Below are 27221 nucleotides of genomic sequence, written 5' to 3'. Positions count from 1 at the left end.
AGTAGACATTGGCTTAGTCTAACTAGACATGAAAATTAATATGACTAAATCTGTCACAGTTAGTCGACTAAATTAGTAAAGGCCTACAATCCTAAGACTGCATCAACTAATTAATCAACGTTTTATTTAGATAAGGGTTTATAAGGGACAAAAGCAGAAAGGAGAAGTTAGTGAGTGAGTGCCTGGCAAATCCAAATCTTCAATTTACACAAAATTTTTACATGTATATACCAAAATATAAGAGACTGATATCTCTCTGTATTTTTTATACAGATTGATCAGTCTGGTCCCCACGTCCTCCGTTGCCTCTCAAGTCTGATCAAACGTGATTTTTCAGTGATACAAGTGAAATACAGGAGCTCATTGGACACCTATGATTTACAAATAAAATCAAATTGATCTCACCTCAGACTAACAGGGTTTAGTGCTCCTCTCATTGATTCTGCAGAAATCCACAATGTTTTTCAGCCCCGTGTGATTTTTTTTCCTTTATTATTTCCAATATGGATGGGCCATGTGTGTCCCAGATTGGTTAATCCACCTGTCAACCACACCTATTTGAAAATGGGGAGAGCCAGGTAAAAAGGCAGATTAAACTGATGAGTATAATCTGCCATTTCATATACCATTTTTATGTACTGTTTATGCAGGAAAAAGTACTAGGAAACAATGCATGTATATAAATAGTTGTTTTTGCATAAAATCCCATGCAGGCGTAGTCTTATGAAGGCAGTTTCGGTCAGATACAGAGCTATGCAATCATTGAGAGCTTTTGTCACGCCCCCTTTTTAGTTGACTAATCGATCTGCAGGGCATATCTTTAGTCGACCAAAATCAACTACAGCCCTAGTTACCATACAAAGTATACTTGTTAAATTTGGCACTTCTTATAGCCATAATCAAATGACCTAAGTAATCTGTTTCTTAATCTTAGCAGTTATCCAAAGTTTGGAGTAAAAATAAAAATGTGTTGAAACATTTATTATTAGAAGCATATTGTTTCTACTGTGTAACCTGGGTAACCTGGAAACAGCTGGTACAATAAAATCTAATCGAATCTCAAAAAGAGCGGTTTCTCCAGACTACAGGAAGCAGTACTATCTCCCCTCTCCACACACTTCCTGTCTGCGTCCTGCTTCCTGCTCCGAGGGGGAAAGGTGGTGATGTCACGACAGGCCTGCTGACGTGTTGCGTTCGGGTCCTCTGGGAAATAAGGTGGACACCAAAAGAACTGTATTCAGCAACTTAGGGCTAAGGGAAGAGTGCGGAGGATGGCTTAGTTGCTAAATTAACACGATCTACTCAATTGTCAGGGCTGATTAATGACATAAGTTAATATATTGGCTTTGCTCGTTCTCTTTGAAACAGAGATCAGATGATGCAAATAGACAAAAATAATATGCAGAGAACCTCTCCAAACCCTGATTTTGCTTGTGTGTACTGAACCCAAAATCTGTAATAGTATCATGACATTGAAGGATTACATGTCAGGTGTTATTTGAACAACACTTTTCTCCCAGCTCCATCTAATCAGCCATATTTGACATGAAATGTTAAAGTACAGCTCTGCGGCGGCATCTTTTCCTGTCTAGGATTTAAACAGACATTTTGACAGAGTTTAAATTCAAACAGCGATGCCAAATACCACAATAAACCAACCAGGCTCACAAAACAGCAGGCATTTAAGCAAATGGAGCCATTTTGGACAAACAATGGCTGTAAAGGAGTATGGAAAAACGCTATAAGGAGGCCTATTTATGTTCATGATAAAACTGTTTTAAAATACACATCTAGACCTGTCACGAAAAATACTATACCAATTTACTGTTCAATACATGATGGACGGAACGGTCATTTTTTGGGAGTCAATATTAATTGTGGGGACTTTTTCTTTGTATTAATTATAAATGTTTTGTTACTTTTCTGTATTATGATGAGATTTGAGCTGTAGAGGGTTTAATTATGAACTTCTATGACTCATTATAGACACAAACTAACTACTTAAGTGTTGCATTCTGTTATTTATTTATTGGCAGCTCATACTTTTTTTTACAATATTGTACATTTAGAATACTTTTTGGTACATAATTTACGGTTTGGTTTTAATATTATTATTTATTGCACTTCAAAATGTGTTATTGTGACAAGCCTATATACAGCAATTGATTTAAATATTTTTAAATATATAGTGGTTTCCAAATTTGGAGGCCAATTAAAGTATTCAAGATCAAATTGGCTAACCCAAGTTGAGAAAGAAGGTTAAAAAAAAAAATCAGTAACTGTAACTGAAATGCCTGGACTCAATCGCTAAAGTTTAACACAGGAAACTTTCTACTTATTTCAGCACACTCTTTACAATTTTTCTTACTGAACAATGAACAAAAAGAGACAGCTTGCACCCGATCCCATTCTCCTTATAGAATGCAAATATAAAATGTTCTCTACTTCCTGATTTCCTGAAATGGAACATAACCAGTAAACAGGTAAACAGGAAGTCACCACATAAATGGCCAAAGGTAATTTATAATGCTTGATACAAGTGTAATGATTAGTTGTTCTACCGGCTCATTACTAGACTTCCACATCCTCTAGTTGCATTGTTTACAAAAAGGTCATAGTAGTGAGTAATCTTACAAGAATGCATGCTTGACTTTTTTATACAAGGGCAACAAAGTGAATCACTAAACACCTGATTAGCTGCTGTTCAGGTGCAGTGATTCAACATATTTTTTCACATGCTTCAGGACTGCTTTAGTTTACAAGATTATAATGTTATTAACAGAAAAAGGAAAATATCTTAAGGGTTTTCCTCATCATGATCAGTCACCATTTTCAATTAAATTTTATGTTGTCTTCATTTAATAAAAACAAATGTATACTTTCAATATTACTTTCCTGAACAACAAGACAAGCTTTTAATGCCTTTTAGTTAGATTTTTTTTTTTTTTTTTAAGTCAAATGTATTTCTCCAGTGTGACGTCTGAACTAAACTCTGCACCACACACTTTTACTGACAAAGGACTGGCTGTAGACAACTCTATTAAAAAGACCCAAGCAGATCAATGTTGGTTGAACAGCCCTACTTTACAACTACTATTACTACTACTACTACTACTACTACTACTACTACAACAACAAAAACAGCTACAACAACAACTGTTACTACTACAACAACAGCTACAACTACTATTTTAAAAATAAGTATGGTGTTTCTGAAAACAATTGCTTAGCCTTGTGGTGTTTTCATTCAGCTTTCATCACATGACAACTTAAGAGTAACAATGCACGCAACAGTGAATGAAGTCTACAACACAATTAACCATCTGGGCGTTGTTTTTGCCATTTAATCTACATCAAATCTTAAACCTTTGTCCCTCCAACATTTTTTATCATTGTAAATAAAGCCAGCCAGAAAGTCAAGTAGCATTCATATCATAGAAGCTGCGATACAAGTTATTTTACTGAAGCAAAAGGGCAATATTTGGACTAGTAGAAGGACCAGCTAAGCTAACTAATTAACTAAAGAAGAAACACATCATGAGACTATTTCTAGCATCACTGTATCCACTTTCATTATCTGCACACAATTAACTCTGAGCAGGCTAAAAACATCTACTGTATTTTAGCTTGAATCAAGAGTTTTTGAACATCAAACAAATCAAATTATTGAACAACCAATCAGAGTGCCACTTACTGGCACACCAACTAAACCTTTTACATAGTTTATGGTCTTCTATGTTACAATCTACTGTTAAACAATTGCATCTGTTTTCTATGTCACAACAAAAGCATACTTCTCATCAACTAACAAAGACCTAGATTGTATAAACCTGGAAGAGGTGTATTATTGAATGGCACAGTTTGCTGAATTAACAGCTAACTTGTGTCTACCCACTGAGTCCCCACATGACGACATTATACCCCCTGCTACAGAGGGATTTGTGCAGTTTGGTTTGCAAGATTAAAAAGTTTGAGAAACTGTGCTCCAGACAAATCAGTCATCCGTGTTTAATCTAATTACACAAATGATCTTACTGTTTGGAAAATTAAGACGCAAAAGGAATTAAAGCATTTTTAATTAAGGGTCTTATTGATCCTCGGAGGTTGAGTTCAAATGGAATGAGAATGTACACGACGATATAATTTAAAAAGGTCCACAGCCACAATTATGCATGTTGCAGCATTTAACCTGCTTTTGTATACCATAGTCTAGATATTTCAGGAATGTGTATGGAAAACAACAAGTCAAATCGCAATACATCCTAATAACAATATTCAGACAATATTTTGTCAATCCAACATAATACATTAAAGACACATTTTTGTAAATTTTTGAGTTGCGTTGTGGTTCAAGTATTATACAAATCTGAGGCAACACAAAAGTAAACTGACCGCAGGAAAGCATTTTTGTCGCTTTCGGTGTGAGTGCAAAAGTCACAAAAACGCTTTCCTGTGCTCATTTATTTTTATTACAGAATGTGAATATGACCCATTTTGAGATCAAAACAGTGAAAAGGGGTCAGGTTTGCAGCCCTGTGTACAAGTCTTGACCCACAATTAAACTGGTAAATACATTCATATTTATATTAACGGCTGCGGTTGATTAGTAGGACACCACATCATTCCAGACATGCAAGTCATTATTTGCAACAAGGATTTGGTGACTGATAAATGTGCAAGAGTTATTCTGCAACCCTGGTCTAAACAGTTTGAAGGGCACTTGTGCTACTAGGCCAGCTGACATATGTGCAGGGTGTGTCATGCCATCCATCTGTGTACATTCAATCACAATTCCTTCCATGTACTGGCAGAGTTACAGTGCAGTGGGGAGTAGCAAAAACATTGAGGGCTAACGGCTAGCCAGCTCCAATCCTGAAGAATTAATCGGCTCAAGACGAGAGGGGACCCTGCTGTGTCCCCCCTGACCCCTGGCTCTTAGATCGTAGGCGGGGGTGAGCAGTGTAGCTGGCCTTAATGCAAAAACACTGACAGAGAATCATAATGACTTGGCTTCGATATGCTTTAGGTGGAACATTAGCTCATCAAATTCATCAAGTCATAGCAAACAGTCATCTTATGGTCAGTTAAAGGTTCAATAAAAACAAAAACAGAACAAAAACTGCACTAAAAACAAAGAGTGATTGTTGTCCCGGTGCTATTACATGTACCCACAGGTTATAAGCATTCCCATTGACAGTAGAAGTGTACATTCAGTCATTACATAAGAGTAATTATAACAAATCTCTTAGTAGTAGTAGTAGTAGTAGTAGTAGTAGTAGTAGTAGTAGTAGTAGTCTGCTATAATACTACTGCTATCAAAGTTTTCCAAGACGGTCTATTTTGAGCTCACAAGGAATGACTGATACTTACAGAAATAGATGATGTCACTCAATCCTGGTGTTATTACGCATGCACCACAACACACTTTAGAACATGTGATTTCGCTAAATGTTATGAATGAGCAGTCATTGATATGGTCAGTCCTCTGTCTTCATGATGTAGACAGCTCTGTACTTTACCACACTGAGTTCGCACAGAGTTACTTCGCGCGTTGCCTGACTTGCTCCACAACATACTATCATAAGGTGTTTGTGCCATGAAGGCTAAAACCCTACTAGGAGTTCCTTATCCCGTCAGGTCATTAGTAAACAACCACAACCTGACTCCAGACGGTTGATTTAATTACTGTTGGAGGGGCAAATTATTCCTGGTCAAAAAGCAAAAGCATCGTGCTAACATCATGTGTTGGAGGAGGACCTGGACAATGCGTGACGTTGTGCCAAAAAAAAAAAACAACGCATGTGTTAAAATTATCTACAGGCAGTGTTTTTGTTTGCTAGTGCAGGGGACTGTCTGAGTATCCTACCGTATACACCCGGCGTGTTGTTAATACTTTAAGCTTTTGTCAATTTGCCCTGCGTATCAAACAACCTCCCTGTGTATCTGTCAGCCATTGCAGCGGCTAGGTCCATGGAAATAGCGACTTGAATCCTCCTAGTTCTAAAATGTTTACTATATTGTACTGAATAAGTAGAGTAATGGGCCAGTTTTCATTAAGAGGTGGTTTGTGTTGTAGGGACAGGTGCACAGCTCGCTCCTCAGCTAATAATGCGGCTAACTAGCAAGCTAACCCTAGGACGTTCAGCTCTGACCAAAACCCATTCAAAAATACAGGATTCAGTGTCATTTAGTTTTGCATTCACAGAAAAACGTTTAGGCAATCTTCAACCCAGCCAGTCAGAGGAAATCACTGTAACACGGCGTTTATGAAATGCAGTAAAACAACCGATTATGACCAAGTTTACTATCCTCACTACTCTTGTGGGCGGTAGTTAGCTTCTATGGTTAGCTAGTGAGGTTACACACAAATGCACACTCATGTATTTGAACCAAGATCACAATAATATGCCGGATCAAGCTAGTATTGCCATTGCCTGCGTATTTTGTTGAAAAACCTGTATTATAATCAGTAGCGCAAGTCAAACCCCGGTGCCACTGAGTACGACACTACGCAACAACAAATGATGTGATTTTTCAATGGAGTTTGGCACTCGTCCTCTTTGCGCGTAGAGGACTCGCCGCGGAGTAAACCAGCTCAACCACGCTGCCCACAGTCAGCCTCACAACATTTCCGACTTAAGTGCGCACTGGAGAAGTTTCCCTGTCTACCACAGCCTCCAGAGAGGGCCCGCCCGTCCGCGGCCTGTCCTGAGACTTCAGCCGGTGTCCTACCTCTGTGGGCCGGCTGATCTCGAACAGGTCGAGCCGGTTGGCGTTCCAGTGGTTGATGATGTCGGCTAGTTTCCTCCTCTCCTCCTCCCTGCTCCCCGACATGGTGAACAGTGGACGGCCTCTGTTATCCTTAAAGTCCTTCCGTGCGCTCTTGTAAAACTTCCAGTAGTGATATTCCACAGGGGAAGCGAAAGGCGCCTCGCAGACCGTGCTCAGGCTCTCCGTTTGACCGCCAGGACTTTGTGTGGTCCGCCTTTGCGCACAGTCCGACCTACTGTCTCTGATCTGTCTCCGCTCCGCGCTCCCGGTGAGCCTGCCTATGCGCGCTCCCGTGCACTTTGGAGGCACTACTGTGAGCGCGCACGCAGTTAACTCTTTGTGGCGCGGTTTGGCAATACATGACGCGGCTTTTTGCAATGCATTATGAATGAGTCTAAGAAAAGCACGTTTGTTTTTATCTCTAGCGCATCTGCAGTATTTATATGCGTTCAAAAAGTCTCACAATAGAGATCCAATAAAAATGTACATTGGATTAAGCAATATACCTAGATATTAAATCTGGCACCAGAAGCAGTGATTTATTAAATTACACAGGGAACAAAATTTGACCTATAAAAAAAGCTTGCACATTTTTTCTCAGTTTGGTCTGTAGATAGTGGGCGCTGAATGCCACACACTCCTGTAAAGTTCCTCAGACCAATTGATTGCGCACATTATGTCCAGTTAACGTTTCACCTCAGCTTTTCATGTTATTCATTTCTACTATTAGTACACATAATATTATTGTTTATATAAAATTAAATAGTGTTGTGACCACACCCTGTGAGTATTTTTGACTGGCCTAACTGCTAACATGTGCTACTGCAGGACGTGAGCATCCCCTGGACACGCTTCATCATACCAGTAACAAAAGGCCTGTGTTAGAAGTTAATGAAGCGTCCTTGTGCACTGTACTATGAGTATATGTTGATGGACCATACCACTATGACTAGTGGCAGGTGAAGGAGGAGTGAGCAGCATAGATTATCTGGCTAATGTGGTTTCTGACATTTTAAACACCAGAATATATAGAATGAAGGGTATAGACAATATATCTAAAGTTGAGCACTGAGGCCAAGCAGGATGCAGAGAGGAAGACCTCGGAGATGATTAATGGAAGGAGGGGAAGAAGTCAGCTCTGTGTGGGAGAAAGATAGTGAGATGGGATCAGAGCAGTTGATAGATCACTAAAAAGATAAACTCCAAATAAGAATTTTTAGACTGCAAAAGAGAGTCTAAAAAAAGATTTGCTCATGTAAAAATGTCAAATAGCAGATGGCCTTGTGATATATGCAAATAGCAAAGTTGAAAGCAAGAATGGTTGTTATTGTTTATAAAGTAGGTTTACATCTCCAGTGGAGCTTAATCATTCCTTCCATTATTTCAATTTAGTACTTTGAAATACAAAACTTTGCAAATATGTTGATGTTATCAGATATAATACACATTGGATTAACTCTGTATCATCTGTGATCCTTATGTCAAAATTAGAGCAAAAATATATGTTTCATTCACTTTTGACATTAGGATTGATTAGTGGTTCTTTAACACTGAATCAGGGCATCAAAGTGGGTTGGCCGATTTTTATTTGTGTATTTTTTCACAATAAAAATCATCAGTAATGTGCTCAGTTGCTACCAGGATGTCAAGGATAACAAGGAATATAGCTGCATAGCTTAACAACTAAACAAAAGTGTGAATACTTGTATGAAATTGAGTATAACCCTTTACCTTCCCATTGGCGCAGCAGTGTCATGTGCTCTGTCTATTTAATGTCAGCAGATACTATGAAGCATGAATAGCAATGAAGATGTAAAAATAACCTTCCATTGTGTTACATTGTGGTGCTGTGATGTTGTGGTTAGTCAGCGTTCACTGTACTGCACACTCCCTGACAGAGGAGGGCCCCGCTTCTCATAAGAGTATTACTCACCACTGCTGTGTTAAGGGAGGATTGGGCAGATAAGATGACATCATGGTTAAGTCAACATCTTATAAAGCATACGATGAAACTGGGAGAAATAGTTCAGCTAAAAGAGCAGTACATTACATAGAGAACATTTGATAAACAATTGTAACACTATGATACAAATGAGAAAATACTGCCAGAAGTTGAGTCCACCACAGTACAATATATAAGCCTATCATAAGGAAGGAATTAGCAATAAAGCGTGGCATTAATATTCCACAAGAGGTTTTGAAAATTAACTGTCTGTAACTCCAGGGACTCTTTTTTAAAATGAAACAATTGTAATAGTTTCTAAGGGAGTTATACTTTATAAAACAAGTGATAGTTAAACATATTGTGCTATCCAAAAATGACACTCAGGAGTATTGTAACTTCAAAATGGTTGACCAGCTACTCACTACAACATAAAGAGCTTCTGAATTTAATTTGTTCGTATATAAATATAACAAAAATATAAAATAACTGAATATAACTTCATCCCCACAGTTTATAGAGTTTCACTCATTCCTCAAAACTGCCTTATGTAAACTATGGACAATTAAAAATAAAAGAGGAAGTGATGTGCATTGTCAATACATAGTTCAGCTGAGGCAGAAGTGTAAAACCACAACAGGAAATCAAGTTTACCAGATAACCCAGCACTTCCCCCTATCTGCGGTCCTATCAACACAGACGAGTTTCACTGAGCACTGACTGTTTAGAAGAACAAAATCTGCCAGTGTCTTTTTATCTGCTCAGCTCCGATAAAAGCATCTGTTTATATTGTTTGAATCATTCGTTCATTGTACAGTTTATCATAATGTTGTGTCTGTCACTGATAATGACGCTTACTGCAATAGCTTGTCCAAAAACAAAATTATTAAGATTGAGGCAAGTTACATTGTGTATATAAAGAACAGGACAGACAGGTTGTAGGATTTGATGATCTAATCGAGGAAGCAAAGTTAGTGACAGGAGTGTTTAAAATGATTATGGTACAAAAGGAAAAGATGTTTTAGGTTTTTCTCATGTTCTTATTCCTATGCAACCATGACAAAAGTGCAGAGTATGTGCGACAATCCACAATACCAACATATATAGTAAAGTTCTTTGATTATTACCAGTATTTCTGCAAAGAACTGGTAACATTTCATAATATCTACATCTTAATTAACCTTTAAAATGAACATCTTAATGAACAAATCGTTTATTAAGAATGATTCAGGCTTGGGATTGGCGTTATTAATTAGGCTACATCATTACTAAATCTGAATCATTCTTTAAAAAATGTGTTCATTTGTTCTTTCTTCACAGTTTATTAAGTCTGTAAATTAAGTGTTACCAAACATTAACCAGAGTGCAATGCAACATAGCTTGTAAAATAGAGCACCACATATTCAGGTCTGCAGCAGTTTTCCGTTGTTGTTTTGGTCCCTAAAGGAAAATCCCATAATGCCAGAGTGATTTCAGACAATAGCATTCATGCAGCTCAGTCATTCTTTAGGAATAGCCCTTTCCTGTCTCACTTCTACATCCTTTACCAACTCAGAAAACCAACCGCCACAACTCAGATTCAACTGCAACTGGAAATAAGCAAATGTATTATAACGGCTTTCACGTAAATCCCCTCTGTGGGTCATTGCAGTCAAGCTAAGAAAAAAGAGGCACTGATTCGGTGTTATTGATACTTAAAGCATTAATGATTGTTCCATGTACTCATTCAACATATATTTACAATGTATGCATAGTTCTCAGTGTGGTATTAAGGATACAGGATGTGCAGGGAGATTATTTGAAACACTATTTGACTTGTTAGTTTTTTCTCCTCTTTGCTCTTACAAATGAAGCATGATAGGGATAGCCAATTACATATTAGTTGTAATTTAAAAAAAAACATTGTATGAACCTGCTTTATTGTGTTAACATTCAATTAGCTGTAAAGGCAAAAATACTGCTTAAGATTTCTGTCCTCATCAATTCTACATCAATAGTGCAGTTACATTTGTGTCCATACATATACTGCATGTACAAAGTGTGTCCTTGTTGTATAGATTGTATTGGCTGTTATCCCTTGGGCGCGATTAAAGAAGACATCACAGTGCCCTGTATGTGTGTTATATATGTCAGTGAGCTGAGTGACATAGTGACCTTTGACAGGGCTTTTGTCATTGCAGATGGACCCCTCCCCTTTTCATCTGAGTGGTCTACACTTGTATCAAATCTCCACCGTGTCCAAAGGCTATTTTACTATAATAAAACTGTTACTCTGGCGGGCAGCGTTAAAGGTCCTATATTACAAAAAATTGACTCTTGTGAGTTTTAAGTCATGTTATAATGTGGTTACGTCATCAAAAACAGACCTGGAGTTGTGTTTTGTTTCATTCACACATGTTTGAGTAACACTTTATTATTGGTCTGTCTGTATCTCTAAAGCTCAAAATGCTCTGTTCCAACTTGTGATGTCATGAAGCGGTAATTTTTGAGCATCTACCTTTTACCTTGTGTTCAATAGAGATGAATGATTCTAGTGAAGGTGTATGGAGTTTAAAACACAGTGGAGCACGTCCCGTATTCACTAAGACTGAGAACTGTCCGAAGTAAACACCAATGATCAATGCGTTTCAATGTGTATCTGTCAATCACATTATGTTATATGAGGTCACTGGCTAGTTAGCAACATAGGCTAAAAAACAGAGCACAAGAAACATGTTCGATGGCAATTATGTACAGGTTTTCTCATACAAATGGGATAGGCTTCATTCCTCTGTGATCCCCATTTAAGAGAACAGACTTAAGTTATTATGTCAATATCATGATTCATAAACCACAAGTCTCACTGTCATAAGTTCAGTCTTATACAATTTGTCTGTTATGTCACAAGTTCATCTCCAGACTGCTGAAAACAGGCTTAATTACTGTGTGACATGTCCTCGGCAGACCTCTCCCTCTCTGTCTCTTTCGCTCTCTTTCTCTCTCCAAGTCCACATTTCTGACTGAGACGTGAACAGGCGGATTCTAATCACTAACTCTCAGGAATGATAAGAGCGTCACTGGTTAATACTCGGTGGGAATGAAGCGCAGAAATGAATGGAAAAAAGATCTGAAAGGAGATAAAAATAACCCCAAGAATAGAAGAGGGCGAGGAATTCAGATGTAAAAGCGTATAGAGTGTCAGCTGTTTAGCTTGAGAATAACAAAGTACATTGTTAAATCAAGTGACTATTATACTACATTTGAGAGAAAGTATCTGTACTTTCTACACCTCTACATTTTTAACTGGACTGAAAAGTAAGACTTTTGTTTGAGACTTGCTGAAAAGTCTGAGAGGTTTATTTTTTGAGTAAACAAAAATTTACAAAAACAGGTAGAAAATTAATTAATTGATTCAATAGTTTAATACATCTGAAGCCGTATAAGACCTCAAGATATGCACAAAAATACTTTTCTTTTTATCTCTTTAAGTATCTTTAAACGGGTACTTAAACAGTTTTAGATGTAGATGTTTTCATTTAATACTTTTACTTTTACCTGAGGTTTTTTTTTTTTTTTTTTTTTTTTTCGTTTTGGGCTTTTTTTGCTCCAGTATCTGTACTTTTACTGAAGTAACAAAATCGAGTACTTCTTCCACCACTGGTCTTGGTACAACTCTTAAATGTATTCAACGCTACACTGACAAACTATACGGTATTAAGAAACAAATCTGACACATCTAAGTAAAATCATCTTAAAAGCAGGTATGAGTAGAACTTGAATCCACTGTGTTGTATTCTAAAGATGTATTGGTCCTATAAAGCCATGTTCTTTTCACTGTTCACTGAGTTGCATCACTGGGTCATATTTGCTCTAATCATTTTGTTTGTCCTGAGTGTTTGGTAAAGTAGCTGGCAGTCATTTGTTGTCACTTTTTGAAACATTCCTGGAGCCTGGTGTCTATCCTGTATATCCACATTTCAGTCTGACAGATGTTTCCTGCAGCACAGTGTGGGAGAGAGCTGCTAATGTTCCTATAGAAGCTGCAGATGGAGAGACTGCACAGGAAGAGAGCAAGGTGTGTTGCCAGATAACACCAGGTCATAACACACACAGATGCTTTATTACACTTGAAACATAACTATTTTACATTCTTTTGTAATTTTTCAGAAATGATTGCTACAAAGTCAAACTGGAATATTTCACTGGTGATCCATAACAGTTTCCTTTGTCTTTTCTTCAGAATAACGCACTGGGGTCAGTGATATGAATCAGCACTATCTATTCTTGGGACGTTCCTTCTGTTCCTTCTTTGTCCAGAAACAAGCAAGCTGTTGTTGAAAATACACTGAACTTGATTGTGCGGCTGAACCTCTGCTTCCATTGAATGTCCGTGTTAAATAAAGAGATATTGTTGATTTTACAATATGTAGAGAGTAAAGTCACTGTATGTCATGTCTGGAGTTTTTGAAATGAAACAGAACACATTCTTTTATACACAAAGTAAAGGCCAATAGTTGTAACACACTTACAGTTATGGACCAAGTTGAGAGGAACAAGGAGGAGGAGGAAGAGGAGGAGAAAGTTGGAACAGCACACAGATGTTTGTGGACTTGGTTGTGGCCAGAGCAGTTCTACAGACTCACATCTGGATCTGTGGTGAGGCCATGTACAGGACTTATAAACACAGTTCTGAAAACAGCTGTGTGGCACAACGACAGGCGTGTGCTCCAGCTGGGATAGTCTGGTAAGTATAACACAAAAAGTAAACAAGCACAATGTCAGCTGTTGTTATAGAAACAAAAAACAAATCATAAGCTTCTGCTTTTAAGATGAACCTGTGTCTGATTGTGTTAACTGATCACTACTCCAGCTAATACAATAAAGAATGTGCTTAACAAAAATATCCAGTAATACTTCATCAGATTACTATGGGTATTCAAATAGGTCTGGCTTGGTTAGGCTCAGTGCGTATGTGCGTGGCCTGTATACATGGACCTGCGGCACTCAGCACCATTCCATTAAGCCAGGCTTTGTCCCAACTCAGAACAGGCACAAAGAGCCCCATAGAAGAGTGCAATTAGCCCCTGTCCCACCCCCTCATCCAGAGCTGACTGTACTGGGACGTCCTGGGAGGTAACAGGGAGCCATAAATGTCACTCATTAGTGGGTCATGAATCTGGAGTGACTCATGGTCCCATCCAGTCAACTGTGAAGAAAATGCCTTTTTTGTGATATGAGAATTACCTACTTGTGCAGAAATTAACTCTGCACGAAAAACAAAACAAAAAAAAACCCAAAAACGAATACTCAATAGTATTTGTTTTTTGGTGCCAAAATACAGTGCAATTCATGGGTATTTCAAATGAGCAGGTTTTCTAGTGATTTCGTCTCAACATTCATGGGGGACTCCATATTTAGCACTAACACTTTTGTTGCAATAAGATCATAATATTTGCACAGTAAAACTCCCAGATGAAGTTACATTACTGTTATCTGCATAGTTCAAACTGTTGGCTCAGCTGAGTGTGCATCAGATAAGCTGAGCACAGAGGCTGGTCCCACCGGTTTCACCAGTGAGAAATACCCAAACTTCACTTCACACACAAGTGAAATGCTGCCTGAGTTACACACGGGTGAGAGACAGACCTACAGCAGGTTTTATCACAATCAGCTGGACCTGCCTGGGAACAGAGGCTTCAGACAAACACGTCACCACTACAAAACTATGAACTTCTCAAAAATACTTCAAAACAACAAGCCAAATCCATAATTAGCTTTGAGATTCAAAACTCAAATAGTACATACAAATGTCTTTGTCCCGAATGACCAGATCAACACAAAAACAAATATTATGTACGTATAAGTATGTGACGATACTCAGCATAGAATCATATCAAAGAAGAATCAGATTGTGGTATTATTAGATATGTACATTTACCACTAGTTTTCCTTATATATTTTAATGCTGCTCTTTTTATACTGTGATGTTGAAACAATGCAATTTCCTCATTGGGTGATAAATTAAGGTTTTCTTATCTTATCTTTAAGCTTTTCAATAATGACTATCCTGCTCAGTCCCAATAGACACCCTGCCTACGTTTCCCACAGTCCTCTGCTCCTGGGAGGTACTGCATTGTAATTAGCCTGTCTCGTTATCAGGTTATTTAAAACACTGTGAAGATGTGTTACTGCCTCCTGCTCCATGCACTTTTACTGTGCTATTACCGTAGCTACAATAAAGCCATTGGGTCTGTTCAGACCAGATGAATAATTTATGACAGAGTCATCATTGTTGTTACCAACTCCCTCCTCGTTACATAAAAAGAATTGCTGTGTTTAAGCACAAATTGCAGTACTGAAAAAGAAGGAAGGACACCACTAATTGGTTTTACATATTGATAAGAAATAACAATGAACTAATACAGCCACAGCTGCCCTGGTGCAGACTGAAAGAAGTAGAGTCTCCAATCACCACCAGTCATATTTATATATTTATATACCACACACACAGACAGATATTTTATAAAAGAAATACCTGTGCAAATGGCTAGGGCATGCTATAAATTTGAACTTCTTTTTGGTGGGACCACAGCGACTTATCTGGCTAGTGTTTTGGTATTGATTCAGTCCAAGTTTTACATACCATGCCCTATGTGACATATTTTAGCTGTGGTTCTCATTGGCACATAGCCAAAGATGCAGCGCATGGTGTTGCATCGTGTTTGGTTGGTTAGATAATTTCCAATTATTACAGGTTGGTATAACATCTAAAGTTAACATAAGCCACACACTCATTGTAAACTCCATGTCTAAACACATTTATCAGAGAGACATTTGGTCCGAGTCTTCTTTTAAAGGGATCAGTGTCAGTCTTTGAAACTCGGCATTATCAGAACAGAGCCTGGTTCACACACAGTTCTTGGATTCCTGGAGGGATTTGGCCCCAGATCAGCAGGATGAGGTGAGAAAAGCAGGAGTGAAAGTATATTTTAGGAGCAGTGCTGGAGAGTCAAAGGAAGAGCTGTTCCCATGGGGCAAGTATGTGTTAGCCGCCTCCAATATGCTCCTCTTTCTATTGTATATCAACTAGTGCACCAGATGTACATAAGTCAGCAAGGCACTGATCGTGGTTTATACTGACCAAAGTAGCTGTAATTTTGTTTTGGAGTTTTAGTTAATGATTTCCACAACTTTCGTGATCTATTGTTGCAAACACTGTTAATTATTAACAGTCAAACACCTTCATGTATCCACCTTGTTGTCTCTGTGCCACTGACTGTCTTAAGTAAACAATCCATGTGTAATCCTTCAGCCTCATATCAACAGAGCGCATACCTGACTGTCTGCCTTGTTAATACCTGAAATCCCTCCTCCCACACGAACAAACAAAACCATCCAATCGGGAGCACATGAAGTTCAAATCAAATGCACCAATCACAATAAGCCAGTGGGGCCATATGACTCAAGGAATGTTTGACACTTTAAAGACATGTGCTCAGTGTTTGAATAGTGGTGTTTTATTTAGTGATGGGACTTTCGGCTCTTTTATGGGATCTGAGTCTTGTTATGGCACAGAATTTTATTTTTATACCTCACACCTCACACCATAAGACCCTATATGCTGAATGACAGAGTAACCCCTATGGAAACTAAACTGTCAGGAGTTTGGAGACATTGCACTATCTACAATGGCCTGTGTCTCCCCCTAGTGTTCAGGACAGGCTCATTTGCAAATCTGCAGCAGTGGATGAAGTACTTAATGTTACTACTTCAGAAAAAGTACAGATACAGAGGTAAAAATCATCACATGAACCATTCCACTTAAGTAAATGTATTTAAGTGCCCATTCAAAAATGTACTTTAAGAGTTAAAAGAAAAATATTTCACACAAGTGTTCAAGTGTTGTCATGTGTTAAATGCTGCGATATCGATCAAAAACAGATACATATTTTGGTCAACAGTGACAATACAAATCAATGTCTTCATTTTTCTAAAGGATTTTGTGTTTTTATTTTAGTTTGCCCAAAAACAAAGCATGAACTAAAAAAATTTAGTCTGGATGTTACCACGAACACGGAAAAAAATAACCCCTCAAATCACATGAAAAGTACTTTTTACTTTTCAGTCCAATTCAAAAATGTAGTGGAGTAGAAAGTACAGATACCTGCTCTTAAATGTAGTGAAGTCAAAGTAAAAAGTATACACTGTAAACTTTACTTAAGTGAAGTACAGATACCTAAATAATTCTTCTTATGTACAGTGCTGCACTACTTTTACTTTGTTATCATCCACCACTGTAAATATGTGTATATCCAGTGGGTATGGAAATATTCAGACCCCCTTAAATTTTTCACTCTTTGTTATATTGCAGCCATTTGCTAAAATCAAGTTCATTTCTTCCTCATAAATGTACACACAGCTCCTCATATTGTCAAAATTGTTGAAATTTTTGTAGAATTATTAAAAAAGAAAAACTGAAATTGAAACACGCCCATAATTATTCAGACCCTTTGCTCAGTATTTAGTAGAAGCACCTTTTGAGCTAATACAGCCATGACTCTTTTTGGGAATGATGCAACAAGTTTTTCACACCTGGATCTGGGGATCCTCTGCCATTCCTCCTTGCAGATCCTCTCCAGTTCTGGCAGGTTGGATGTTGAAGGTTGGTGGACAGCCATTTTCAGGTCTCTCCAGAGATACTCAATTGGGTTTAAGTCAGGGCTCAGTCAGTCACGGAGGTGGCCTGAAGCCACTCCATTATTTTAGCTGTGTGCTTAGGGTCATTGTCTTGTTGGAAGTTGAACCTTTGGCCAAGTCTGAGGTCCTGGGCACTCTGGAGAAGGTTTTCCAAAAAGTTCAATCTTGGTCTCATCAGACCAGAGAATCTCACTGCTCACCATCTTGGAATCCTTCAGGTGTTTTTTAGTAAACTCCACGTGGGCTTTCATGTGTCTTTCACTGAGCAGAGGCTTCGGTTGGGCCACTCTGCCATAAAGCCCTGACTGATGGAGGGCTGAAGTGATGGTTGACTTTCTAGAACTTTCTCCCATCTCCCAACTGCATCTCTGGAGCTCAGCCACAGTGATCTTTAGGTTCTTCTTTACCTCTCTCACCAAGGCTCTTCTCCCCCAACTGCTCAGTATGGCCGGACGGCCAGCTCTGAAAATGAACAAAAAATGAACTTAAATGATTTTAGCAAATGGCTGCAATATAACAAAGAGTGAAAAATTTAAGAGGGTCTGAATACTTCCATACCCACTGTATACAGTAATAGTCAAGTGTACCATGTTTAAATATTGATAGACTGTGCACGGATCTTTTATTTAAAAGACTGCTGTATGTATAACTATAATGATTTAAAAACTGCCATCCACTTCTGTAATAATGACATAAACTTGATCTATAGGGAGAGAGAGAAATGTTGACACATTTATTTGTAAAGAGAAAAAATTAAAAATCCATTATTTCAGTTCCTACATTAATATATGTCTAAATGATCAGCTATTTTTTTATTGTTAAAGGTTAATTGTTAAAGTTAATTGTTAAAGGTTTAATTGTTAAAGGTTTTATATTTATATTTGTATTTTTAAACCTCATACACCTTCACTAGAATTATTTCAATAATTTCAGCCCTGGTAACCTGAAAACTACAACTACATGATACAATAAAGTGGAACAGAGCATTTGAGCTTTGGAGATGTAGACAGACTAATAATAAAGTGTTACTCAAACATGTGTGAATGAAACAAAACACAACTCCAGGTATGTTTTTGAGGAGATAACAGCATTATAACATGGCTTAAAGCTCACAAGAGTCACATTTGTGTAATAAGAGTTCAAATTGGCCTGAAGAGATGTGACGTGGCTCAAAACCAAACAATAACACCAATCACACTTCTAACGCAGCCACTGCGAGGGCACACAGCTGCAAGCCTCCTGGGAACTGGATTCAAACTCTGAAGTAAGTCCACAACTCTGCTGAAACCTCAGATTAAACTATTCTATAGGAACCTTTAGGAACAGATGTAGTGCAACATTTACCTCCAGCTGCTGCAATTGTAAGTGTGACCATTTTTATTCTAATTTATGCTCAAAATATCAGTGAAAGTAATTATTTAGAATAAATCACACAAGACATGAAAGGATAAGTCATTTAGTTAAAAAAGTGAAAAGACACTCTCCCTTTTGTTCTGGCAAAAGAAAACACTTTACAGATGTGTTAGGACATGTGTTGGAAACTATTAGGGGTCCAAATAAAGAATTTAATACTAAAAACACATTTGTGATAAATACATTAAATACACATGTCCAAAACTCAAAGTAAATGTTTTGTGTTTCAGATCTTAGTCTCCTTCACTGAACATGAACAATCGTGTAGCCTGGGATCCAAACTGGTTCCCCCTGTAGCTCCCAGACATATTTGAACACAGCTAAACCAACAAAACAATACCAACAAAAAAAACATCTACATAAATGTCTTTTAAACCGTGTTTTTATGGGGAGATTATGTTGATCACTATCTGGTCAGTCAGATAGTGATCAAGGCTGAAACAGCCTTTGTAATGTTACACGTCAGATCTGATGAAAATAAAACGATAAAGGGATGAATCCGTGTAGATCCACCCAGCAATGAACAATCAGCAGGGTGAGTCTCTGAACATAAACTAGTATAGATCTACTTTTTCCCTACTAGATATACCGAGGAAATATCACACACATTGTACAGAAAAGTGGGAGTTAAATGGACAGTTACTCCTCTTTCTCTGACAGAAGAGATAACATTCTAGTCACATTGCTCATATGAGCATTAAGACCAGTAGAAGTGGTTGTTGTAGTTAACACTACTTGTAGAGCATATAGTAGTGCCAGGATAGCACAGTTTGCAGTAGGAGGTACATTCACCTCTTATCTTTGACTTTTTGTAGGTGATGGACAGGTGGACAGACTAAAAGGAATAAATGTTATTGCTCTCGGTTAAGCCCTGTCATTGAAAAGATAACATTTTCTATGGTAATCCGTGACTCTGCTTTGGACTTTGTGCTCTGCATGACAGTAAATGTGTGGTGTGCAGCTGACAAGGCTCTGAAGTATTTAACTCACCGCTGCTACATTAGGTTCTTCTGTTTGGTTGTCTTGCTAGGTTCACTGAATTCTTTTGGATAATTCAGACGAGCCACAATGTTGAGCCGAAACTTCAAAAATGTGCTGGTGGTGTCCATCGGCTTCTTGTCCCTGTTCACGGCGTATGGTGGACTACAGAGTTTACAGGTAAAACTCACCTCTGCATATTCTTTACATGAACACTTCACTGTTGACTTTTTTGTGCAGTTTGCTCTATTTATCATCATCATCCATTCTTGTCTTTATCACTAATGATCAGTGTACTTGATGAGCTCTCATAAAGCTTTACTCTGTGCACTTCACAATATAGCAGCTGGTTAAACCTCATTGTGTGGAAAGAGAAACAGGGAGACTAGAAGATAATAGCACCACTGATGTGTTGAGTGTTCATGTCTCCAGGTCTTGTACTCATGGTAAATAACTTCTCCTGCTTTGGACATCTCAAGTCTCCCATACTGAAATGTTACTTTTGCAGTCACAGATTCCCTGACAAATCTGATAGATGTGCCACTGCTTATCCTTCCTCTGTATCCTCTTCTTTCATTAACTATCCCTCTATCACTCCTTCCAAAACTCCTTACCTAAACAATGTTCCTGTATTTAATAACGAAATAAAACAATTACCAGAGCTTGAGAAGGACTGGTGTAATACAAAAATGCCTGTATTCTTCACAGAGCAGTCTGAATAGCGAGCAAGGAATGGGTGTGGCCTCTCTAAGCGTCATCTATGCCTCCATCATCGTGTCGTCCATGTTCTTGCCGCCCATCATGATCAAGAACCTCGGCTGCAAGTGGACCATCGTGGTGGGCATGGGCTGCTACGTGTCCTATTCTTTAGGCAACCTCTATCCCGGATGGTACATGCTTCTCTACGTCATACTCGTTATCACACAGGCACAATAATCCAAGTATTAAACTGTCTTATTTAGCATATGTAAACGGATCTAAAACGGCCTAATAATTGAAACAGGTTCATTTACTTCCTGTTCCAGTTTGAGAGGAGATAGGGAATAAGTAAAAACATAAACATAAAGCAAATAATAACAGTAAAAGCTCATTAAAGTCAATTTTACATAAAACTGTAGACCCAAATGGCTGGTGCAACGCTTACAAACTAACAAGTGCTGGTAGAGTACTTCAAATCAAACTCTATGCTACACCTGACCTGTTGTTATCCTAGTCCTAGTCAGAGCTGGAGCGTCTGGGATGTAGGGGCCTATCTCCAGCGCCCCAGAGGTCACATGTAAAACCTAGAGTGCAAATGTGAAAGGTGAAATTGTGAACTAGAGGACCGTGTAATAGTTATTGGGTGCCCAGGGAACAAAGGGACATTTTAAGGGAAAAAATACAAATGATGCTATTGCTGATGATCAAACAAAACACCTGAATTAAACTGAACAAACTTTGATCAGTAATAAATTGTACCTTATTTGATCTACATTTGCTCTGAGCAGATGTATCATGATTTTAGACAGTAATCTTATTTGCCCCAAAGGTATACCCTCATCCCCACCTCTGTGATTCTGGGTTTGGGCGGCTCCCCCCTGTGGTCGGCCAAATGTACATACCTGACCATCGCTGGAAACACCCAGGCAGACAAAGAGGGCAAGAAGGGCTCAGACGTCGTAAACATGTACTTCGGGATCTTCTTCTTCATATTCCAATCGTCTGCTGTGTGGGGAAACCTCATGTCCTCACTAATCTTTGGACAGGACACAAACATAGGTACCCTGCATGAATATTACATTTAGTGGCTTAAACGTACATTATGTAACATTTGTATTCAAGTATAATCACAAATGCCTTAAAAAGTATGCATTCTTACTGTGAGCATAGTCGCCACTCCACAGATCTGACCTGTAATTTGGCCTGGATATAGATACATGTAATGCCATACTGTGAAACGTTGCAAGCAAAAACAGTAACAGAAAAGTTACATAGTGTACCTTTAAGAGCCAAAATGGTAACAGTAATGGTTTTCACTCGTCTTCCCTCTGTGTATGTCTATTTAAGAAGAGGCTAGACAGGAAAACAAACCTATCAACAAATGTGTGCTTGGTGAGGTTTTAAAGTTATTGTGCTGGTTTAGATTGAAAGATCTACTCAAACACATGTACTGTATGTTGTGCTGTACTATGTGAGCCAAGGCACTCATCTAAATGGTCTTTCTTCATGTGTGTGACATGTCACCACTACTGCCCTTATGGAAAGTGTGTCACCAGAATCAGTGCCAGGTACACTCTGACGGGGCGTAGATTACTGGAAGTGGCTATAACAGATTTATTGAATAGCAAACATTAACTCCTTTACTACTTCCTTGTGTTAAGTTTGTCATATGTCCTCAGCTGGAGTAATCTGAATCGAACCTGACAGAAATGAACCAGTGTTTATTTGTGCTAACAAAAAAGAGTTTACACTGTGCCAGTTTGTGGATTGTCCAGTGATTGCACAGATTCTGAAGTCCATATATTATGCCAGGACACACAGGCATTTTCACAGTCTGAAGGCGCACACTGCACAGTGGAATTTTGCTTGTGGAGAAAACAACTCATTCTCATCATTCTGTCTCACAATTCTCCCTGGTGCTTCACTCTCTTCTTTGTACTAGCCTGGAGGTGTTAGTTAATAGTAAGAGTACTGTGTATGACTGTGAGAGTAGTACAGAGTTTATTGTGTGTGTGTTCCAGCGGACATACCTGAGGAGCAGTTTACAGATGTGTGGGCAGCAGACTGTGGCCTGAACAACACCTCCAACAGCACCACCTCCAGACCGGAGCAGAAGCTGGTGTGACCCTGGTGGGAGCATACATTGGTAAATACAGCAGTGGAGCACACTCCACTGTGTTAGTCGCACAGCATCACTACGCCCAGTGAAATGGGCTGAGCGTGGCCAAAAACTTAGAATGAGAATCAAACTAGACTTTAGCCAAGTTCCACAAGCTAATAATATCAACATTTAACAAGAACAGCAATTTATTATAATAATGTTACTTTTTCCTAAACTTTACTTTATTCTTACTTAGGCCTAAATAAACAATGTCTCACTGTGGTCAGAAGGAAAAGAAATGTAGCCTAATTGACCTTGTTCTTTAAGATAAGAGTAACTTTTATGAACCTGAACCAAATAACAGGAACACGTTTAGAGTGGTTTAATTACTCATATAAAATTGTAACAACCTTATGCAGCAGTGTCATCAACAGTAACCACCCAACAGCTATATTTGACCATAAAACACACTTAGCAACAGATTTATATGTATATATATATATATGTATATATATATATATATATATATATATATATATATATATATATTATATATATATATATATATATATCTATATATTATATATAATATATATATGTTCCCCCAAACAGGCAACTTTTTTATTCTTACTTGGGTAATTTTGGGGACTACACCATTGTATTTCTACTTATGTAATGCTATTTTGAAGTAACAGCACTCTCATATTGCTACTTTTTTAGGTGTAGGTGTGCTGGCCATGCTGATTATCTCTGTCTTCCTGGACAACATCGACCAAAAGCAGACCAGTGAGTTCCGGGAGAAGCGTGAGCCTTTTTGCCACACCTTCCTGGCCACGTTCAGACTGCTCAAAGACAGGAGGCTGATCACTCTCATCCCCCTCACCATGTACAGCGGATTTGAGCAGAGCTTCTTGTCCGGAGAGTACACTAAGGTCAGGAGGTCAATATACTCTATAGGTCTACTGTATGTGTGGAGCAGGGGGGTGAAGAAGCTGGGTCAACTCATGCCCGAATATGATGGCAAAGCTAAGTACAGTCAACACAAAATCAATCCACTACATACTAGGCTACTTAAAGTGGGACTAAACACATAAACTCCATGTGAACTCCACATAGAGCTGCTAAACTTGGCAGTGCTTGAAGGACTAGGAAGAGAAAGTGAGGGGGGAGGAAGGGTGGGGTCTAGAGGTATTGGCAAAGAGGCCACTGAAGGCAGCACACACTTAGATTTAGGCGTTTTTGACCATGAAAGCTGCAAATGTACCTATAGTTACACTACTGGAACAGTAGATAATGCCATTAAAACATCATATACACAGCTTAGAAGCAAAAAAGTGGATTTAGTGTTCCACTTCACTTGCTAAATTGGTATGCAACAACAGTCTAAACAGCACAAACAAGTGATATTTTAGGCAACATTTTGTACCATTTTGTCACTTTAATGCAAACTGTTGTTGTGTCCTTAGGCAAGATACTTTTCCTAGTCTGAATGTGGTGTGTGAGTGATGTTGGTGGTGGTTGGAGGGGGCGATGGAGCAGATTGGCAGTCTTGCTTCCATCAACCTTGTTTTTTAAGTATCTTATAATAAAATGAATGTAAATAATAAAATGTAAAGCGCTTTAGGTGTCCTGAAAGGTGCTATATAAATCCAAGTATAAATTAAGTGATATTCTGCGTCAAAATACAAAAAGTGTAACAAACGAGAATGTACAACAATTTGAATAAAAAAGTTTCCATAATTATATATTTGATCATGTGTAAAGAACTCACTTATTTACTGACGCACTGGTACAGAACAGATACAGAAGAGCGGACCTGATATTTATCATGTTTCTCTTGCAGAACTATGTCACATGTGCTCTGGGGATACACTTTGTAGGTTTTGTGATGATGTCTTTTGGAGCGGCCAACTCTCTCTCGTCTTTCCTGTTTGGACGACTGGCTAGGTACACCGGCCGTGCTCCGCTGTTCTTCTTGGGTAATGTCACACATAAACAGAACACAATATCAGAACTGTTATTAGCAGTGGCCAGTTGGAGAAACAATATGTTGTGTTCATAAAGCCTACCTTTTGTACATCACTGTAGATTTGCTGCATTTTTAGTGGGTTAGTTGGAAAAATATTGATAGCTTGGACCTATTATTTAGATAAAATAATAATACAGCATCATGATAGCGACACATATAGGCTAAAGGTCCTAAAAGAGCACAACAGTAAACACAGTATCAAACATCAGAGATAAGAGGACACATACTCTCCTACTGAGCCGACTTGCTTCATAATTGATGTTTCAGACAACAGTGAAACTTACAGCTGTATTCTGTTGTTCCAGCTGCTCTGATTAACTTGGCGAGTGTCATTGCTCTGTTGCTATGGAGACCCCATCCTAACCAGCTGGCCGTGTTTTTTGTCTTCCCTGTGTTATGGGGAATCGCGGATGCAGTCTGGCAAACACAAACCAACGGTATGATATTCTAACTATACTGTAGTACACATATACATGGACAGACATCATTTTCCATATGCATTATCTACTCGAGTAACTTTTTATTTTAACTGTACTTACTTACTTACTTATACATTTCATCCAGGGGTTTCAGAAGGATGACAAAAGTAGGACCGTTGCCATGGCAATTTACAATTTAAAACAAAATATTATATCTTTTGAATGGGGAAAAAGTCCTCTGTATGTCGTTATGAATAATGCCTGTTATTCATAGTTGAGCCTTTTTGAAATACTTCTATTGTGCTTTTTTGTATTTTTCATATGAAACTGTTGCATAAGTAGATTATTATTTTACATATTGTCCGTGGTAGACTGCATTATTGTTTTTATAGTTACAAAATGGCTACTTTACATTTTAAACCCAAACAAGTATTACCCAAACAGAGCAGAGAGTACAGAGCTGTGGGCGGGGATAAGTGGTAGGTGAAAATGGTAATTGTCTGAGCTCTCAAGCCTTGGGTGTAGAAATGACAGGATTACTCAAACGTGATGCACAAATGAATTGAAACACAGCTTTGAGTAAGTGAATGAAGTGGAAACATTGTTATAACACAGGCAAAAACTCATAAGTAAAATGTACCTAAATATGCCTCTTTAATTTCTTTACATTTCAGCCCTGTATGGTGTCCTGTTCCCTCGAGACAAAGAGGCAGCGTTTGCAAACTACAGGATGTGGGAGTCCCTGGGTTTCGTCATCGCCTTCGCCTACAGCACCTTCCTGTGTCTGGAGTATAAGTTGTACATTCTGATAGCTGTGCTGGTGGTGACCATGATCACATACCCCATAGTGGAGTGGGGCGAGCACAAGAACCCCACTCCCCCCGTTGAAAAGAGTGTCTACTCCGGACTCAAGAAAGACTTTGAGAAACATGAGAAGAACATAGTGGCACAGACGCAGCTATAGATAGACGAAAATATAGACAGGGCTGTTATTTAAGAGACAAACAATCAAAGAAAACTCATATACTATGGCTGGGAAAAAAAATATCTTTTTTTCCCCTCATATTGATCAAAAATCAATTTTCAATTTTATTTTATAAACAATTAAAATAACTTTCAATATGAATTTCTTGAGTATAAACAGTACATGTTTTTAATCAGTGCTGAATCTCAATTCTGAGTCTCATTTCAAACTGAATAAACTGCCCGGCTCTAGTGTACAGAATTACAAAAATATCAGTGGAAAGGAGGCAGAGTAGGCTGCACTCAGCAGACTCTAAATTGTATATTACTTATTATGTATTAGCCATTCATCAGACTTTGAATATGAGCAAGTAAATTATGAATGAAAAAGTACTGAATTCACTGTGCATCTCCTTAAAGTCTCGACTGTGAAGAGAAATGTTTTGTACCTTTGTATATTAAGTTTTACTTAAAGAAATTATTTCAGTGTTTCACACCTTCAAATATTGGAGTATCAATGCACTTTTCTGTATAAAGTTTATAGTAAGTAAATCTAACTCTCTTAGTAAGTAGGTAAATGATAGAACTGACAGAACTGTTTAGGATGTTATGTGAATGTGTTTCTGTAATCAATTAGCTTAAAGTCAGTTTTGTTCATTTGATTTAATTGTACCATATGCATTTAAAACCTAAAGATTGATTTCTGCATCAAATGTAGTACACATACTCTCATTATGGTGTATTAGCATCAGAGGAAATGCCTAAATGTTAGTGACACACAGAACACGACACTATCATGACAGATCTTCTTCCATTGGAACAAACAGGAGAGTGTAAAAAGTACAGGACACTGCTGCATTTCAAATGGTGCTTTTATTGCAATGTGTTGCATTCCCACATTCATAGATGTTATAGATTTGTTAGTCAAAGCATCATTTCCTCAACGTTGGCATCCTCACCTTGGAAATAAAAAGCAGAGGGATCAAATGCACGAGGTGTTTGTGTTGAGTGTAGTAGAGAAGTGTGTGTAAACTTGAGCAGCCACGAAACATATGAATGAACAAAATTTAGAGTAGATGTTCCAGTAGATGCAAATCAAAGTTTGTACTTGTCAAACAAAAGAGTTTGTTTGTCGATCAACTCCCTGTAGGGAGGAACCCAGCCTGAGACTGATTGTCTACAACATTCCAAAGAAAAGGTAGATTCATTTCACGTCACACGCCTGAACAG

At 38.2% G+C, this 27221-nt stretch overlaps 2 protein-coding genes across 13 annotated transcripts in view; one reads left to right on the top strand and one right to left on the bottom strand.

Moving 5' to 3' along the window:
* The window catches only part of afdna (afadin, adherens junction formation factor a), a 77442-nt gene extending 70393 nt beyond the window's left edge, over window positions 1–7049 (bottom strand). For 9 of the 12 annotated variants that reach the window (XM_055232450.1, XM_055232452.1, XM_033990945.2 and 6 more), the window contains exon 1: window positions 6733–7037. In XM_055232450.1, the coding sequence (XP_055088425.1) occupies window positions 6733–6834 (102 nt within the window). In that variant the 5' untranslated portion in view covers window positions 6835–7037. Of the gene's footprint in view, window positions 1–6732 lie in introns of all 12 variants that reach the window. The other 3 variants (XM_033990940.2, XM_055232448.1, XM_033990946.2) reach the window with 1 other exon arrangement.
* A 12711-nt stretch (window positions 7050–19760) lies between these two features.
* unc93a (unc-93 homolog A) lies at window positions 19761–26081 on the top strand. The gene is given in 9 exon segments (XM_033991226.2): window positions 19761–19960; window positions 20489–20670; window positions 21309–21538; window positions 22501–22599; window positions 22602–22625; window positions 23301–23512; window positions 24424–24559; window positions 24915–25046; window positions 25703–26081. Coding segments are annotated over 9 exon segments (1395 nt in total). The 5' UTR covers window positions 19761–19870; the 3' UTR covers window positions 25993–26081.
* Window positions 26082–27221: the final 1140 nt, after the last annotated feature.

Source organism: Periophthalmus magnuspinnatus, chromosome 24 (genome assembly GCF_009829125.3).
Source record: "Periophthalmus magnuspinnatus isolate fPerMag1 chromosome 24, fPerMag1.2.pri, whole genome shotgun sequence".
Classification (NCBI taxonomy): domain Eukaryota; kingdom Metazoa; phylum Chordata; class Actinopteri; order Gobiiformes; family Gobiidae; genus Periophthalmus; species Periophthalmus magnuspinnatus.
This window is presented reverse-complemented; position numbering and strand designations above follow the sequence as displayed.